Source organism: Pseudophryne corroboree, chromosome 7 (assembly GCF_028390025.1).
Source record: "Pseudophryne corroboree isolate aPseCor3 chromosome 7, aPseCor3.hap2, whole genome shotgun sequence".
Classification (NCBI taxonomy): domain Eukaryota; kingdom Metazoa; phylum Chordata; class Amphibia; order Anura; family Myobatrachidae; genus Pseudophryne; species Pseudophryne corroboree.
This window is the reverse complement of record NC_086450.1, coordinates 402,831,528-402,851,068: the sequence shown is the minus strand read 5'-3', so window position 1 is coordinate 402,851,068 and position 19,541 is coordinate 402,831,528. Positions and strand designations below refer to the sequence as shown.

The window sequence follows — 19,541 nt, the reverse complement described above, 5'->3', positions numbered from 1 at the left end:
GTCATCACTACTAGAGAATTGATACGCTGCATGCACATAGATACTGGCTACAAAATGGCTGCTCCACAAAAGTGCATTTACAATTCTGCCTTGGTATGGGAATATTTACATTTACAAATAGCACAGGATGCCCTCCTAATTTAATTTTACAGGCATTTAAGGAACTGATAATAATTTAATTGCCATGACCTATCCATTTCTATGATCACCCTGGCCTTGCCCTCTACCCAACCTATTGTAGGTGAACTTATTTTACTCAAAGATGGGTGAAAAGTCAGAGCGACTAGTTGGATGTTGAAGGAAAGGACTGTACCCCAACACATAAGAAAGCGTACTTTGGTCAGCATAGTTCCTGATCTTCAGCTCCAGCTGCCGGGACTGAAATTCAAGGCTTTCCACTTGGCACTGGAGATCTTTCTTCTCCTGCTCCAGCGCATCTTCAAACTCAATAAATTTCTGCAAGAAACAAAAAGCAAACATGCATAGGTGAAACTATTTCCCCCATTCCATGGGCAGATGGGTTAGAACAGCAGTCTGTCTGATTCTTCTTATCGTTATATTGATAACATTGTCAAATATGCTACTCAATGCTATAACTGCTCCCGTACAAATGATGTCACTACAGTTATTTTCATCTGGAAGTCAGTCATAGTTTCCTCATGGTAAATATATATATATATATATATATATTATATATACATACACACACACACACACACACACACAACTCCACTCTTGTGAAACTCATCCTGAATTAATTTAAAAGTTATGTAAAAATGCCATGCTAACCATCACCAGTGGAGGCAGTAATTTGGTTTTCTGAACCAATACTCTTGACCGCCACTGAGGTATGGCTGGTCAGATGATGCCACATGTACTGAAATTATGTCAACACTGTGTGTCAGTAACACTGCAGCTAGATGGTGGCTAGATCCTGAGTAGAGTGTAAATGGGTAGGACATGCACAGTATGCCCCTGTAACCTGCCCTACATATTACATAGGTTTACATGATTAAAAAGTAAAATTAAATATCATAGTTCATGGCTTTTTTATATTATAATACATTTTCAATCATCAAAAGAAGTTCATAACCAATCAATGAAAAGAATAAAATTAGGCAGAGGGAGCGCCCATTACTGTTGTGCCTAAGGGCGCCCTGACCCCTAAATCTGCCCCTGTCCATAGCCCGAGCTCCTTAATGCATGCACAAACTACAGCTGTCCACTGAGCACGTGCACTACAATTGCGTCAATGGTTAAACCACTGATTGGTTAATAGATAATGTTACATGATATTGCAAAGAATGATGCAATGGTGGCATTGCCACAACTCTTTGATGGCCATCCCTAGAACATGGCGAGGCAATTTAGTGTGTTAGAAGCACTCAGCACGCATCCGTTACTAGTACACTCTGTGCCATTGCCATGTCCCCTTCTTGAGCGACCTCTACCATACCACTCTGGCTGCAGCTGCTATACATGTTGGCAGGTGTAACTACTGAGCCCTCGCATAAAGCGCCATCGTATATTGCAGAGCGCTTATTACTCTGAATGCTGCAAGCAGAACATATCGAAAAAGATGCGAATCAAATGCTTGTGAGGAAGTGCACGTGTACAGGCCAGTCTGTGAGAGGTAGAGTCTAGTTTACCTTCGTGGAGAGGACCTTTCCCATAACCCCTTGGGTCCATGTCACAATCTATTTGGAATAGTAACCTGTGGCGAGTGAAGCGGAGCGGAGCAAGACACCGAGCCCGAAGCAAAGCGAGCGAAGCGAGGGTCCAATGCTGCATAGAATTTTTTTTTTTACCCCAAACGAACGGAGAACGAAGAAAACATTTAGGTGCTGTGGGCGGAAGTTCTCTCCTGCCCACTCGTTTTGTCACTTCCAGGTCCTGATCACGAAGGTAACATAGACACAACCGTCTGTGATAGGACATGTAAGTCATCCATAAATACAGCAGGCAGAGCAATAGGCTTCATATAATGGGTATGAAAACAGCCAATACTGTTGTGCGAAAACTAGACCACCTGAGTGCCCATTTATAGAGCCATCACAATGGTGTGTTTAATACGGACTTAAATCCCCTAAAAGTAAACTTTTTAAAGTGTAAAAGGTACCTGTGTGTATGCCTAAAAAGGAAAAACATTATTTGCTACCGTTCTTTGAGCTCTATAGTCTCAGCTGTTGCTTATAAGGAGATGCCATGCGGATGTCTCTTAAATGTGAAAGACCAAGATCAAAAATTACAAGCACTGTAATCCCCAATTTAAAGAAAGCAATCTGTGAAATGTCTGTAGCACAATAGGGTGCAGTACCTTGTTGCAGGCTGCAGGTTGCGCTATATTTCTATTTCATAGGTGTCATGAAAAAGCTCAATAAAAACAAAATAACAGACAGCTTCCTATGCATTCTATGAATACCATTCGCCAACAATTAAACGCACGCACGTCTATGGTTAATTCATCCTCTCAGACCCGAGTATGTTCCTGAAAAGGTAGATGATGATAGGTATGTAGTTATGATGTTAATAATAATAATAATTTTATTTATATAGCGCTCTTTATCTAATAGTACTCAAGGCGCTTAACAGATACATAGCATAATATAGTACTGAAACAATGAAGTACAGAACAGCTTTTCATAAAATACAGGAGCATGTAGATAATAAAGGGACATTATGAGATGCTTGAGTAAACCGGAAAGTCTTGAGCCTACTTTTGAAGGATTCTATAGTTGGGGCCTCTCGCACTGTGCGGGGAAGTGAGTTCCATAGAGTCGGAGCCGCATGACTAAAAGCCTGACCCCCAGATGAATTACGGGAGATTCTAGGTACTGCTAAAAGTACTTCATCTACAGATCGCAGTAATCGAGTGGGGCAGTATGGGATCAGATGCTTCTTCAGGTACCTTGGGCCCTGGTCATGTAGTGCTTTGAAACTCAGTAAGCCAATCTTGGAGATGATTCGCCATCTTACAGGCAGCCAGTGAAGGGAGTAGAGTATGGGTGTTATGTGGCTAGAACGGGGCTGGTTGGTTAACAGCCTGGCAGCTGTGTTTTGCACCAGCTGTAAGCGGTGCAATTCTTTTGCTGGTAGACCAAGGTAGAGGGCATTACAGTAGTCTAAACGAGATGATACAAATGCATGTATGACTTTTGGCAGATCATCTGAGGGAATTAAGTGCTTGATTCTGGCTATGTTCCTCAGGTGAAAGACTGAGGATTTGATTGTGGCTGATATCTGATGTTTAAGTGTCAAGCCACCATCCAGGACAACGCCAAGATTCTGCACACGATCACTGGTCAGTAATTCTGAATCCCCAAGTGTAAGTCCAGTTGGTTGGCAATGCTGCAGTCTTGTCCTTTGATGTTGCGGTCCTATCATAAGGACCTCTGTTTTATCCGGGTTCAGTCGCAGCCAACTGGCGCTCATCCACTCCTGGAGCTCAGCTAGACAGCCATTTAGGGTTGCTATTGGGTTATCAGTGCCCGGAGCAAAGGACAAGTACAGTTGTGTATCATCTGCATAGCAGTGGTAGACCAGGCCATGGAGCCTGATTACTTCACCCAGCGGGAGCATGTATACTGCAAAAAGCATGGGGGATAGTATAGAACCTTGTGGGACACCACATGGCAATGGCACTGATGGTGATGAGTATACTTCAGACGATACTCTCTGTGACCTGCCTGTCAGAAATGAGAAATTATTTGAACATTCACAATGTCAACATATTCTAAATGTCGACAGCCAGAATGTCAACAGGCAATTTTAGGGCTAGGGTTGGATTAGGGTTAGAGGGCAGTCAGGGTTAAGCAGCGGACAGGGTCAGGATTAGAGTTAGATTTAAAGCGAATGTAAACTTGTCGAACATCGACGTTCTATCGATGGTGACATAATATACCACACCTATATCATAATATTGTAGTATACAGACAGGTAAGGGAAGCAAGCCACAGTCAGCTTGAAAATACTTTACTTTTGACAGCCCAGTTTACTTATCCATTCAAGTCAGTGTATTTGGATGCTGAATGGATTTGCACAGAAATATGGCAGCATACAGTGAGGAACCTCTGTGTAAGACCATTCAGGCCTTATTAGAAATGTTCTGATAGGAATCATATGGTACTGGGATGTGGGAAACTGATCCTTTAATTAAATTGTGGTTAGTTTTGTAAATTCACAGTGATTGATTTAGCCTGTAATCAAATATAGAATTTGTGGAGGGTGAATGACATAGTGACACCTTTGCTTTCGGATCATTTAGTGTACACAATCTTAATTGCACAAAATAATGTACACAGTGTTTAATGCACAAAAGTATTAAAAATACTGTATAAAATTACACTTCATGCTGTGTGTATAAGGTGTATATGAAACATAAATGCATTCTGTGTCCAGACTTGGGTCCCATCCACAAGTTATCTCATTACCGTATGCAAATATTCCAAAACATGGAAAAATCCAATATCCAAAATACTTCTGGTCCCAAGCATATCAGATATGGGAGACTCAACTGAATTGTAATATTATCTTATTGAGATTCTAAACTTGAATCTGATCCAGTGTGTTGATCAGGCCAAACAAGTATGAAGTACAATCCATAATCCTGTTGATAAAGCTGAATATTTATCTTATATAAAACCCTTTATGAGGTCTAAGAACACTGTACGCTATTTACGTATGGAGTACCGTAAGGGTACGCACGTTGCGTAGCAATCGCTTAGCCGTAGTCGAGACGCTCAAGCGTCACGTTCGCTCGCGGCCAAGAGATCACGGGCAGGCACGCTATTGGCTGCTGACTAACGTAATGATTCGCTATAGCGTAGCGGACGCTCGGGACCACGAGGAGATCACCAGCGGCGCTGAACGCTACCAATGTTAAACCTTTGTATCTAAACCATAAACAGTATATTATGCAGTAAAACCTTAGTGTAATGATAGAGTGTAAATGCAACACAGTATAACCTTATTAACTCAAAAGCTGTTTGAGCGTCCCCGACGCTCTGAGAATACTAAACACTATAAGAAATACACAGATACCTGGGCTTAGGGTCCAACGCCTAATAAATATATATTATGAATGATATACTTGCAAAAGAATTAACACAATACAAGTCATACACTACAATATAACATAGACTACCTAACCAGATAACTACACAGGAAATACAATACAATACAATTACGTTTTAAGGGAAAATAAGAGAGAAAGAGGAGAAGAGAGAGAGAGAGAGAGATGGCCCACAATAACAGTAAGAACAATATGGTTGCGGAGAAACACTTACGCACAAGGGGAAACGATCGCATGCGCCTCTGGACATCCAGCTCCCGATTTTCAGCAATGATAACCGTTGAAGAGTGAGAGCTGGATGTGATCGGCTTGTCTATTTATGCCCCACACACAATACAATTCAATGGTCCCTACAATCTCATTGTTCATTGGACACAGGAATTCCTCCTCGCATTATAACAAAAGGTCATAGGTTGATTCATACAGGTGGGCCGTGACTATTTCCAACAGCTCAGGTGGGAGGGAAACTGGGTTTCCCGCCGCATGGATAAGTAAGTGCAAATACAGTAAATGTTCATAAACTTCTTATGTCCATAACTATTCGCACGAGCGATTAATCTGCTTCAAACCAACACCGGAATATTGCTAATTAAATACTCTTCCGATGGGTACTAAACACCACTGTATTACTCCTGTCTGTCCCTTCGTATCAAACAAAGAGGGATCTCTCTGTTCATGAACATTCTACATTAACCAAACTTTCAGAATCTCTCAAAGGGACCATGATCTACAAAATACATTATATAGTGAAAATATGTAACGATTGAGTCGCACGCTACGATCACATAAACTCTACCGTAAATACGCATACCGTGCGCCTGCGGGTGCCCGCGACTGTGAGTATGCGCACGTACGGGAGAGCGTACGCATGCGCAGCACGGACCCGTGTGAGGTGCAAATATGGTAGTGTGCATAGAGATATTTTTCTGACTTTGACAGTCCACCCTTTGGCAGTCAACAATAACTGCCACCTTCTAAAACATTTCAAAAGGAGAAAAATATATGTCAGGGGTTAATACATTTACATGGTTGGGTAGGGGAGGAGAGGAGAAGGTAGGAAAAAAAAGGGTATGACCTAGTGAGATAGCAGAAGCATGTGTGTATGAATCCGTGCTTGGGGGTCATGTATCATCGTGCCGTACGTGTTTTAAATCAAGCTTCGAGGTATTGCGAAGTATACATTTGAATTCCTTCTTATCCCGTGGTACGGGTCTGTGGATGGGCTGTCAAACTTTACCGAGCTCTTTTCGGCTTTGGTTGTAACAAAATGGGGGAGCACATTTTAGTTGATGATACATGAATGGGGGAGATATGTGATTGCTGATATCTGTGCCTGTATTCCCTATCGACTATGTGTGTCATTACCTGAGGGTTGTAGAAATGAAGAAAAGACATAATTACGGTAAATGCGGTGGTATTCTATGTCAGGTAAATGTACATTCGTCGATTGAGGTCTTGTTTGGTGTCTGTTGGTTGCAGTCTTCTTTGTGCTTTTGCCCATAAGGTGCGAGCAAAAGCTGTCAATGTCCATAGATTTACAAAAGTGTTGGGCTAGCGTAATTTTAAAATTTCTAGGGAAACTGGGGATCCATGGCATAGTTCATCAAAAATCTGTGTATAAGGTTGTCAAAACTTCTTCTTTAATCCATCTGTTGTCTGTATATCGGCTCATCAAATTCGTCGTCCAAGTGGGTCTTTTTACCTTGGAGGAAACGGAAAAACAGGTGAAAGAAACGGACCGTAGAAATCGCATTTTCATCACATCATTGTTTCTACATTTGGGTCATAAATCAAATCCATGGGAATTACAGTTTCCTCACTCCTTAAACTCATTACCCTAGTACGACGATTGCACTTCATTAAAGCCTGACCGCATCTAAATATCAAACCAATCGTTATGATAACACCTAAGATACATAGGAGAAACTTCCCAACATCCATTATGACTCCTTGAGCCCAGTCTCCTAAACCAGAGAACCAATTTCGCGGGTTCAACCATGACACCCAACCAGTCAGCTCATTACCTACAGCAGCAAGAGTGAGATTGTGTCTCCTGCGAAATTCCCACTTCAGTTGGAGAATATCGTCCATCTTTTGGTCTATGACCTCGACCGGATCCTCGGTGCTATTCGTAATATATGTGCAACATTTCACGCCGTATTGTGTTGCCAGTGTGACACAATATCCGCCTGTCACTGCTGTGAGGTAATTAAGAACCATTCTATGCTGTACCAGTTCTGTTTTATAAGCTTGAAGTTCTCTTCCAGTATACCTAAACGTGTCATCATACATTTCAGTGATATTATCTAACAAATTTGCAAGTGCAGATATGTATTTATAATTCAGCACTCCTCTGGTGGTGCGAGTGATGTCTAACGCGATTAGAAAACTGAATCCCGGTGGATTCATGGATCATGTCAGAGGCCGGATGCTCTGTTCTTTCTATCAGGTGCCGTTTAACTACGTGCTCGTAATGGGTGTGAGTATAAGGAGTTTGGGCAACACGGTGTATGTCTTTCATTTTGTCATGTGATACAGTCATTACTTCAGGCAGTACTTTTCCAATATAACACAATCCTTCAGAGTTTGGGGCAAGCCACTTATACGCCTTTCTCCCGCATATGAAATATGCATCATCGGGGAGAACATATGGGACGGAGTAGGACATAACCATATTACACACCTTCCATGTGAAATCTCCTAACCCTAATTCTTCCATCTGCTTAGTACACGTATCAGGTTGTACGATATGTGCACAGTATCCTGGTGATACCTCTCCAACTCTCGTAATCCTATTTCCTAAGGTATACCTATACCGGAAAGATTTTCCTCTACTGGCTATGTGGCGTATAAGCTCTGTATCTGTAGGCATTCTATCTGCTCTATGCGAAAAGGTCATGGTTTGATTACTCCATGACACTTCCCAATTTCCCGGCTTTCGGGGATTGGAGATGTTAAAACATAATAGGGACCTATCCACATGGTATTGGTGGAGCTTCAAACTAGGAGGGCTGGAGATATTAAACCTCCTGTCCACTGGTCTCCCACCACTTAACTCAAGTACCTCCCCTAACGTTAAAGGAAATGGTACTAGCCCTGATTTGCTATGACCTTGAGGTACTTGAGAGCATACCCAACAATCTGTTTTATTTAACACACTACCCACTAAGGAGTGATAGTCACTCAATGGATGCCGGTCCATATGAATATTAAAACTGGATTGGCATTTCTTTATGCACCCATCCTCAATGACATTGTTACAGAGCCGACAGATACAGTTTTCTTCAGCTAACAATCCTTCACAATTCCTTCTATGGTCAATGCTATCGGATCGTTTTCTGATACTCGCCTTTACTTGTTGGTTAAGTTGTTCTTGGAAAACTACGCCTCCATCTTTATCATCAGAACCCATTCCAGAACCTCTCTCGACCTCCATGGTACTCTCGCCGGAACAGACTGCTCTGGTCAACATCATGGTCAACAGGAAAATCCGGATCACAGTCTCTTGGGGCAAGTCCATCTTGTAGGAGGAAACGGAGAAGAATGAGAAGGGGGAAAAAATAATTTGAGGGAGAGGGGATGGGAAGTTGGAGAAAAACAATAAAAGGGAACAGGGGATCGACAACTGCTTTTGGTCTTGTGATTTTCAATGCTCAGGTGCCGCCTCAATCCTCCTGGAACAGACACTCCAGTGATACAACCTCTACCGTCTGTTCCTTATCACGGGACCTCTCTGGATCAGCAACCTTCTTACAGTGGGACGAATGAACCCAAGTCTCTCTCTCAGCAACCTTCAATGCTGTAGTGCTAGTCAATAAGACCTGGTATGGTCCTTCCCATCTGTCAATAAGGCAACCTGAGCGTAGAAAATTCCGTATCATTACATAATCCCCAGGTTCAATGTCATGACAATTACTATCTGGTAAATCAGGAATCACTAACTTCAGATTATCATTTTGATTCCTTAACTGTTTACTCATGTTAATCAAGTATTTTACAGTCACTTCATTGTTACACTTCAAATCATCCTGAGGGTTAATCATAACATGCGGTTGTCGACCAAACAAGATTTCAAAGGGAGACAGATTAAGAGGGGACCTGGGAGTGGTTCTGATGCTGTACAGTACAATGGGTAAAGCTTCTGGCCATGTCAATCCTGTCTCTGCCATCACTTTACTCAGTTTATTTTTAATAGTGCTGTTCACTCTTTCCACTTTCGCACTCGCCTGTGGACGGTATGGAGTGTGCAGCTTGCTATCAATTCCCATCAATTTACACATTCCTTGAAAGACATCACCTGTAAAATGGGTACCCCTATCACTTTCGATAATTCTAGGGATACCGTATCTACATACAAATTCCTGCACAATTTTCTTAGCAGTAAACATAGCGGTATTTGTGGCCGCCGGAAATGCTTCGACCCAATTTGAGAAAACATCTATACAAACAAGTACATATTTCAAATTTCGACAAGGGGGTAATTGAATAAAGTCAATCTGTATTACCTGGAAAGGGCCGCCGGCAGGTGGGATATGAGATGGTTCTGTAGGTATTGCCTTTCCGATGTTCTTTCTCAAACAGGTAAGGCATGACATTGCTCTTTTACTCGCATGAGATGAAAATCCTGGGGCACACCAATATGCTCTTACCAACTTGCACATCCCTTCCTTGCCCAGATGAGTCAGCCCGTGAGCTGCCTCAGCTAAACATGGAAGGTATGCTCTGGGGGCCACTGGTTTACCGTGTCCATCCGTCCAGAGTCCTGAGGACTCCTGGCCATATCCTTTTGCCTTCCAGACTGCCTTTTCCTGTGTGGAACACAAATTTTGCATCTCACACAACTTCTGTGTGTTGATGGTATTAAATACCATCAGTTGTGTGGTGTCTGTCTGTCTGGGGGTAGCAGCTGCTAACTTAGCAGCTTCGTCTGCTCGGCTGTTACCAAGTGATACTGGGTCTTGGCTATATGTGTGTGCTTTACATTTGATAGCAGCCACTCTGTCGGGTTCCTGTATCGCTGTTAGAAGCCTTTTTATGTGAGCTGCATGCGCTACCGGTGTACCAGCTGCCGTCATGAAATTTCTGAGGCGCCATAGGGCTCCGAAATCATGGACTACCCCGAATGCGTATCTAGAGTCGGTGTAGATATTGGCTGATTTGCCCTTAGCCAATTCGCATGCTCTGGTTAGGGCGACCAGTTCAGCAACCTGGGCTGAGTGAGGTGGGCCTAGCGGTTCCGCTTCTATGGTGCCTTGGTCATCTACGACTGCGTATCCAGTACACAAGTCTCCCGAGTCTGACTGTCTATGACAACTACCGTCCGTGTAGAACGTAAGTTCTACATCTTCCAGTGGGTTGTCACTGATGTCAGGCCTTGCGGTAAAATTTTGGGTCAAATATTCCATACAATCATGTGTGTCTTCCTTTGTATTAAATCCTCCTTCCCCACCACTCTCATCCTCCACCCTTTGTGCCTGTCCAGGCACACCTGGGAGATATGTTGCAGGATTTAATGCACTGCATCTCCTTATGGTGATGTTTACGGGGGCCATTAGTGCCAATTCCCATCTTGTAAACCGCGCTGATGAGACGTGCCTGGTTTGGGCAGAATTCAGCAAGGCTGACACTGCATGTGGTGTATGAATTGTGAGGTTGTGACCTAGCACGACATCATCGCTTTTCGTTACTAGCAATGCTATCGCAGCAACGCTTCGCAAGCATGTGGGGAGGGATCGCGCTACCGTGTCTAGCTGAGCGCTGTAATAGGCTACTGGCCTGCTGGCATCACCGTGCTTTTGGGTTAGTACGCCTGCCGCGCAACCAGCACTTTCTGTTCCGTATAGCTCAAAGGGTTTCCCATAGTCTGGCATACCTAATGCTGGTGCCTGCGTTAGGCACTGTTTAAGTCTCTCAAATGCTGTCTCAGACTCGTCTGTATGCGAAATCCGATCAGGTTTGTTTGAGGAGACCATCTCCTGCAAGGGTAACGCTAGAATGGAAAACCCTGGGATCCAGTTACGGCAATACCCACACATTCCTAAAAACGTTCTGATCTGTTGCTGGGTTTGTGGCAGAGTCATGTCTCTAATTGCTTGAATTCTATGAGCGGTCAGGTGTCTCAGTCCTTGTGTTAGACAGTGTCCCAAATATTTTACCCTAGTTTGGCATAATTGTAACTTGTCTTTGGAAACCTTGTGTCCTGTGTCTGAAAGATGAAACAGGAGCTGTTTCGTATCCTTCAGGGATGCTTCCAATGAATCAGAACACAGTAGTAGATCATCCACGTACTGTATTAATACTGATCCACTCACTGGTTGGAAAGACTGTAAACAATCATGCAAAGCCTGGGAAAATATACTTGGACTATCTATGAATCCTTGTGGTAATCGAGTCCATGTGTATTGGACTCCTCTGTATGTAAATGCAAACAAATATTGGCTGTCAGGGTGCAGAGGTACCGAAAAGAAAGCGGAGCAGAGGTCAATAACAGTGAAAAATTTCGCAGTGGGAGGGATTTGCATTAGGATGACAGCTGGATTTGGCACTACGGGGAACTGACTCTCAACTATTTTGTTAATCCCCCTTAGATCCTGCACTAGCCGGTAACCCCTCCCCCCACTCTTTTTCACAGGGAAGATGGGACTATTGGCAGTGCTGGACGTTCTTACCAGAATGCCCTGTTGTAGCAAGCGCTCTATTACTGGGTAAACTCCTAACTCCACCTCTGGCTTCAGAGGGTACTGTGGGATTTTTGGAGCTATCCTACCATCTTTTACTTGTACAACTACCGGAGCTACGTTTGCCATTAATCCAGTGTCTTGTCCATCTTTAGTCCAAAGTGACTCTGGTATCTGAGATGTCATTTCTTCTACTTGGGAGGGAGTCCTATTTGTCATAATGGTATGTGACATTAATTTTGATGGGGAGTCTAACATGTCTCGCACTTCCTGAGCGTGATTCTCAGGTATGTCCAAGAATACACCTTCAGGAGTACAATAAATGACGCACCCCATTTTACACAGTAAGTCTCTACCCAGGAGATTAGTCGGTGCCGATGCAGCCAGCAAAAAGGAATGCTTGGTATGTAAAGGCCCTATTGTAATCTCGGCTGGTTTGCTAACAGGGTAGTGCTGGACTACCCCCGTTACCCCTATGGCTGGAATTGTCTTACCAGTGGTTCTCATGCCCACTGTCGAATTTATCACTGATTTGGCCGCCCCTGTATCTACAAGAAAGTTTAATGATTTACCAGCTACATTGATTGCAATTTCTGGTTCACTTCCAAGGCTTGCAATCAATTTTACTGGCTGCAGATTACAGGTATGGCCACACCCCTATTGGGTATGGTGACCTCCCTGAATCCCGCTGGCAGCAACTACTTGTGATGGAGTTAATTGGGAGCTACCAGAGGCTTGCCAGTCTCTGTTCGGGGGATATCTTTTTGTTTCCCCTGCATGTGGCTCATAACTCCGTTTCTGCGGACCCTGATCCCAATGTCGCGTGTCGTGTCGTTGTCTAGGGGGTTGTTAAGATTTTTGTATATTTCTCGATCTACAGTCTCGTGCAAAGTGTCCCTGTTTGTGACAAGAATAACATGTTACCACATTTGACTTACCCACAGGGTTTGGTGATATTAACACAGGCTGTTTTGTGGTCAAGGCCTGTATACTTACTGCCATTAACTTATCACCTTGTTGTTCCCTGTGTCTGGTGATATTCCGGTCGTGATCAATAGCAGCCTCTCTCAAAGTAGCCACAGACAGACCTCGCCAACATGGTTGTGTGGTCTGTACCCTAGTCTTTAATGACTCTTTTAAACCATCCATCAGTACCGATACTGCTACTTCTCGATGGTTTATGTTTGTTTTAATGTCCTCTATGCCTGTGTATTTTGCCATCTCTAATAATGCTCTGTGAAAATACTCTGTAGCTGTTTCTGACTCCTTTTGTTTAATGGAGAATATCTTGTTCCATTTAACTACCGCTGGGAAATACTCTTTTAACTGTAAGCTTATTCTTTTTACATTGTCTTTGTTGTACACTTCTGTAAGAGGTACATCCTGATCTAATCCACAGTCAGCTAAAAATTGAGTTGCGTCAACATTGGAGGGTAAACATGCTCTCAGCAATATCTGCCAGTCTTTGTTGTTGGGCTCTACCGTGTTACCTAGGTCTCTGATGTATTTTTGGCTGGCAACTAAGTCTTTTCTAGGGTCAGGGAATTCAGACACTATGGTCCTTAATTCCATTCGGGAAAATGGGCTATACATGGCAATGTTCCTAACAGGAGTGACTCCTGAAGTGTCTGTTTTCCCATTTGGAACTACTATTACCTTAACAGGATTAACTCTAACAACCTCATTCTGTGTAGATTCTACAGGCTGTGGTGAAATAGTTTCAGCATAGTGTATGGTGCCGTACTTACCCGTTGATACGACCTCACCTATCCCTCCGCTAGGGGCCTTTGTTACTAATCTCGGGGGTGGAGCTGTGCCTACTGTGGTCTCTGCTATGGTGGCTGCTAGAGAGAGCGCTGAAATTGTTGCCGATTCGTCCTCTTGATCACACTCCTGAGGAAAGTTCAAAACAGGGTACAACTTGCACGGGTTAATACTTGCATTGGTTAATTGGTTAACATTATCTTTAACATTTACACAGTTGCTAAGTGTTTGTGTGTTACACCTTAGTGCGTCATTCTCCGCAACCAATTTCTCTCCTGATATGTATGGTGGCGGTGGGGCCGTGGCTATCAGTTTCCTGATCGAGCCAGATCCCGCCGCCTGAGCCAATCCTCTCTGTATGTCACCCTCCTGTTGCCACAACTGCAAATAATCATAATGCTTGATTCGTCTCTTTGCTGATTTAATGAGACATATCCTTCTCCTTAAATTCGTTAACACTTCTGTGCTGAAGCTACCTACTCTTGGGAATTTCTCCCCGTCATGTACTGTCATTCTCTCCCATTCATCACATAAAGCTTCTGTGTGACTTCCGTACTTTTCACACATTACGTACCTTGCCGACCCGACTGGTCGGTTTATGGAATCAACCCGAACCGAGGTTGATCGCCCCCTTCCTGAACAACTGGCCCCCATAATTTGCAGGTGTTACGGACCCTTACAAAAAACCAAGATATTCACGATAGGTTGACGGTAAGGTTTACCGAGCACCTTACTCACTCTGCCCACGCCGACCAATACGACCTGATCACACCGATATGGTGCTGGCGTACTCGACCCAGGGCACCTATTTAACCTTTGTTTACTGGAACATGCGAGGGATATCCGCAGAACACTTACTCTTTCCAGTAAAGGTGAGGTTGTTGGATAATTCCTGAGTGACCAGCGAACTTCCCTTTGTAAAAATAAAAAATTACACAAATCACGTCAGAATGTACAAATAGCGTTTATGACCTTCGTACACAAATAGTACCGGTCAGGTTTACTAATGCACACAATTACGTGCGGTACAATCGTTCAGCACATAAGCAACTAATCTTATGTACGGAGCGACCAGCGGAATCGAAAATTGCGGCTGCGAATTCCTTCAGCAAGAGCTTGTATGGCCTATATGGGTGTTGCACCAACCCTTTTAGGTGTTGTGCCTGTGGACTGTATAGCGGACTTCCTTGTCTGCTGTACCTGAACCTGCTGGTCTGCTATGACCTCCTGGTCTGTTACAGTATGACCTCCTGGTCTGCTATACTCTAATGCTCAATTTTTTTTATGTTTAACCAAGGATGCCTCCCTAGCCACCGTGCATGTCACTTACACGTATGTACCTCACGAGAACTCGATGATTTCTTTTGGTTCAACCTCAAAATTGTATAAATGTATGTAAAAACACTCACTCACCACATGTACACTTTTGTTTCTATTTCTATTTCTGCGCAGAAATTTCTCTATAGACCAGATGTGTTACAAATTAGGAGAAGGATCTGTTAATTTAAATTTCAAATTTCAAATAGATTTGCGCTACTTATCGCCTGTTGCGTTATTTATCGCTTGTTGCGTTACTTAAAAATCAACACTATCGTGTGACTTGAGTTACGTGGGCGTACCCAGACGCTCCGTTGCGTAATTTACGCTGCGTGCGTCGGCCTTTGCGTACGCGAGTCTCTCTCTTTGTTAGAGACACGTGTACACCAGTCTTTGTCCACCGTAACACAACTAACACGTTTTATCAATGTAGATGATCCTTGATCATCTACCGCACACCACGCCAATCTCTCCTTTTACCTTTAGGTAGAGCTGTGTGTATTTCTATACCTTACCTATATTACCTTTACTCTTAAACTATGAAATAGCGGCAAATCTCTCTTAGTACGTTTATCAATTATACAATGGCAAACAGGAGAGTGATATATGAAAATACACGAATGAAAAGAAATGCAGATATGCGTGCGTGTGTACGCAAGACAGAAATAAACAGTTTTAAAAGGACACTATCGTTTTGTTCTTACCTCCGGTCCCGGATTCCTTCAGCACCCTTTACTAAGCGAAGCAGACGCTTATCCAAACAGCACTGCGAGGAATCTGACCTCCCGCCCTTTGCTGCTGGATAATGTCTGCTGAAATTACCTAGTGCAGATATGTGAAGGACGGGCGAGCCGCCAATTGATAAAGCTGAATATTTATCTTATATAAAACCCTTTATGAGGTCTAAGAACACTGTACGCTATTTACGTATGGAGTACCGTAAGGGTATGCACGTTGCGTAGCAATCGCTTAGCCGTAGTCGAGACGCTCAAGCGTCACGTTCGCTCACGGCCAAGAGATCACGGGCAGGCACGCTATTGGCTGCTGACTAACGTAATGATTCGCTATAGCGTAGCGGACGCTCGGGACCACGAGGAGATCACCAGCGGCGCTGAACGCTAACAATGTTAAACCTTTGTATCTAAACCATAAACAGTATATTATGCAGTAAAACCTTAGTGTAATGATAGAGTGTAAATGCAACACAGTATAACCTTATTAACTCAAAAGCTGTTTGAGCGTCCCCGACGCTCTGAGAATACTAAACACTATAAGAAATACACAGATACCTGGGCTTAGGGTCCAACGCCTAATAAATATATATTATGAATGATATACTTGCAAAAGAATTAACACAATACAAGTCATACACTACAATATAACATAGACTACCTAACCAGATAACTACACAGGAAATACAATACAATACAATTACGTTTTAAGGGAAAATAAGAGAGAAAGAGGAGAAGAGAGAGAGAGATGGCCCACAATAACAGTAAGAACAATATGGTTGCGGAGAAACACTTACGCACAAGGGGAAACGATCGCATGCGCCTCTGGACATCCAGCTCCCGATTTTCAGCAATGATAACCGTTGAAGAGTGAGAGCTGGATGTGATCGGCTTGTCTATTTATGCCCCACACACAATACAATTCAATGGTCCCTACAATCTCATTGTTCATTGGACACAGGAATTCCTCCTCGCATTATAACAAAAGGTCATAGGTTGATTCATACAGGTGGGCCGTGACTATTTCCAACAGCTCAGGTGGGAGGGAAACTGGGTTTCCCGCCGCATGGATAAGTAAGTGCAAATACAGTAAATGTTCATAAACTTCTTATGTCCATAACTATTCGCACGAGCGATTAATCTGCTTCAAACCAACACCGGAATATTGCTAATTAAATACTCTTCCGATGGGTACTAAACACCACTGTATTACTCCTGTCTGTCCCTTCGTATCAAACAAAGAGGGATCTCTCTGTTCATGAACATTCTACATTAACCAAACTTTCAGAATCTATCAAAGGGACCATGATCTACAAAATACATTATATAGTGAAAATATGTAACGATTGAGTCGCACGCTACGATCACATAAACTCTACCGTAAATACGCATACCGTGCGCCTGCGGGTGCCCGCGACTGAGTATGCGCACGTACGGGAGAGCGTACGCATGCGCAGCACGGACCTGTGTGAGGTGCAAATATGGTAGTGTGCATAGAGATATTTTTCTGACTTTGACACTGTAATGTATTCTGATCAGAAGTGAATTAATGCGCCCTGGATGACTCACAGGCATGGCTGGAAACTGTGGGCCTAATTCAGACCTGATCACAACAGCAAACTTTTTCTCTAATGGGCAAAACCATGTGCACTGCAGGTGTGGCAGATATAACGTGCAGAGAGAGTTAGATTTGGGTGGGGTGTGTTCAAACTGAAATCTAAATTGCAGTGTAAAAATAAAGCAGCCAGTATTTACCCTGCACAGAAACAAATTAACCCTCCCAAATCTTAATAGCCCTACACACTGGCCTATGTGTGCGGCTGATATGAACAATCTCGTTCAGTAATGAACGAGAAATTGTTCATATCTTTCTGTGTGTAGGCACCAATGATGAACGATGCGCGGCTCCGTGGTCGTTCATCGTTGGTGCCGAGTCGCTTATACCTGCAAGCCAATATGGACAATATCGTCCATATTAGCATGCAGGGCTGTGGGGCCGGGTGACGTCAGGGAGTGAAGAAACTTCACTCCTCCTGTCACTCCCCCACTCCCACCGCCGGGTCGGCCGTATCAGCCGTCGGGCACCTTGGCGGAAATTGTCAAATGTGTAGGGGCCATAACTCTCTCTGCACATGTTATATCTGCCCCACCTGCAGCGCAACATGGTTTTGCTCATTAGAAAGAGATTTTGCTTGTGCGATCAGGTCTGAATTAGGCCCTGTCCCTGTTAGGATACCACAGACGGTGATGTATACAGGAGCTGCAGTGTGATGCACAAATCCTCGCACATTCCTAGCTAACCTTCTTATTGGCAACAATCATTGTGCCAGACATCAACCGAACATTAGGCAAACTGACAGCTTTCACATCTACCATCAAATCACTGTCACCAAGCTGTCCATTATCAGAACTGCAGATGTAACGCCTAATAAATGTCTTAGGAGAAAAATACAAAAACGTGATATTGCCCCCAGCCTCTGGGATTATATATGGCATTTTATTCATTTAATACTGCAGTGGTTCTCAACTCAAGTACCCCCAACAGGTCATGTTTTCTGGATGTCTTTAATCATTTGCAGGTGAGTTCATTTATTTTGCTGTGTCAGTAATCATTCCACCTGTGTTTCCACCGATAAAAATCCTAAAACCATGATGTCACAACTGAGGGCCTGAGCTGACGGGAGGCAGCCTCAGTTGTAGGGGCTGAGATGTAACGGAACCTGGGAGGTTGTATCAGACCCCTAGACATGTAAGTAACATGTAGAATAACTGCCCGAAGGCGTGACCACGACAACCAGGATAAAAGTCAATGATGTTTATTATGACAAACTCCGTAACACAGCAGCAGTAAAAGGAAACATAAAAGTCAACAGAGGATAAATACAATTCCTGGGTACTACAGGGTGGCAAGGGCCACAGGCACTGGTAGTGTGAGACAGTTCTTATAATCTTCTAGTTGGAAAGTCCTTACCAGGCCTGACTGTAGCAATGGAGAGAACCCAGGATCGTACCAGCTGATGTTCCAGGAAAGGCTGGGCTGCTGAAGGTAAAACGGCTGCTGTGGATACTGGCTGGAACCAGACTGTTGTTGGTACAGAGTGGATACTGGCTGGAACCAGTTAAATAATAAACGAACTTGAGAGCGATGAAATAATAATGAAGTTTGGAGTTTGAGAGCGGTGAAATAATAATACCGGTGGAGAGTGGTAAACTGCAGAAAAGGACACCGGCCCTTTAAGAGAAGCTATACACTGCTGGAAGCTGGGCTGGAAGCAGGTGATTGTTTGAGAGCGGTGAAATAATAATACCGGTGGAGAGTGGTAAACTGCAGAAAGGACACCGGCCCTTTAAGAGAAGCTGTACACTGCTGGAAGCTGGGCTGGAAGCAGGTGATTGTTGTAGCTGGAAACAGGTGAGTCCAGAATGGATCGGAGAGTCAGGCTACACCGCAGATGGAATGCTGGTGCGGGTCTCTATAGCAGAAGTCTGGAGACAGGAGCTGGAACCTGGAAGACAACCACAGGAGAGAGACAAACTGGAACTAGGTTAGACAACCAAAGCACTGACGCCTTCCTTGCTCAGGCACAGCATACTTATACCTGCAGCAAGGAAGGGGTTGGCTAGGCAATTATGCAAATCAACAATACAGACAGCAGATTGGTGGAAATAATCAGATGACAAAATCCAAGATGGCTGCGCCCATGCAGACACTTGGAGGGAAGTTTGGTTTGTAATCCATGTGAGAATTGAAACAGTAATGGCGACGCCGGCCACAGGAGACAGGAGACGCCAGACTGACAAGCGCACATTTAACCACGCGGGCACAGCGGAGGCCGCGGCTGATGAAATCACCACTCTGACATTCTGCATGTGGAAACTCAGGAACAGCGGGATCCGGACCTGGAACGCTGAGCCAGCCTTAGGAGGCATCTGAAGGGTAAGTAATGGCGTCCAGATACCCGGATCGTGACAGCACCCCCC

The 19,541-nt window shown here is 43.8% G+C and overlaps 1 protein-coding gene across 8 annotated transcripts in view; it reads right to left on the bottom strand.

The window, feature by feature from the left end:
• The window catches only part of MAPK8IP3 (mitogen-activated protein kinase 8 interacting protein 3), a 184,579-nt gene that overhangs the window by 73,631 nt on the left and 91,407 nt on the right, over positions 1-19,541 (bottom strand). For all 8 annotated transcript variants that reach the window (XM_063934640.1, XM_063934643.1, XM_063934642.1 and 5 more), the window contains exon 2: positions 336-456. In XM_063934640.1, coding sequence (XP_063790710.1) covers positions 336-456 — 121 coding nt within the window. The remainder of the gene's footprint in view (positions 1-335; positions 457-19,541) is intronic.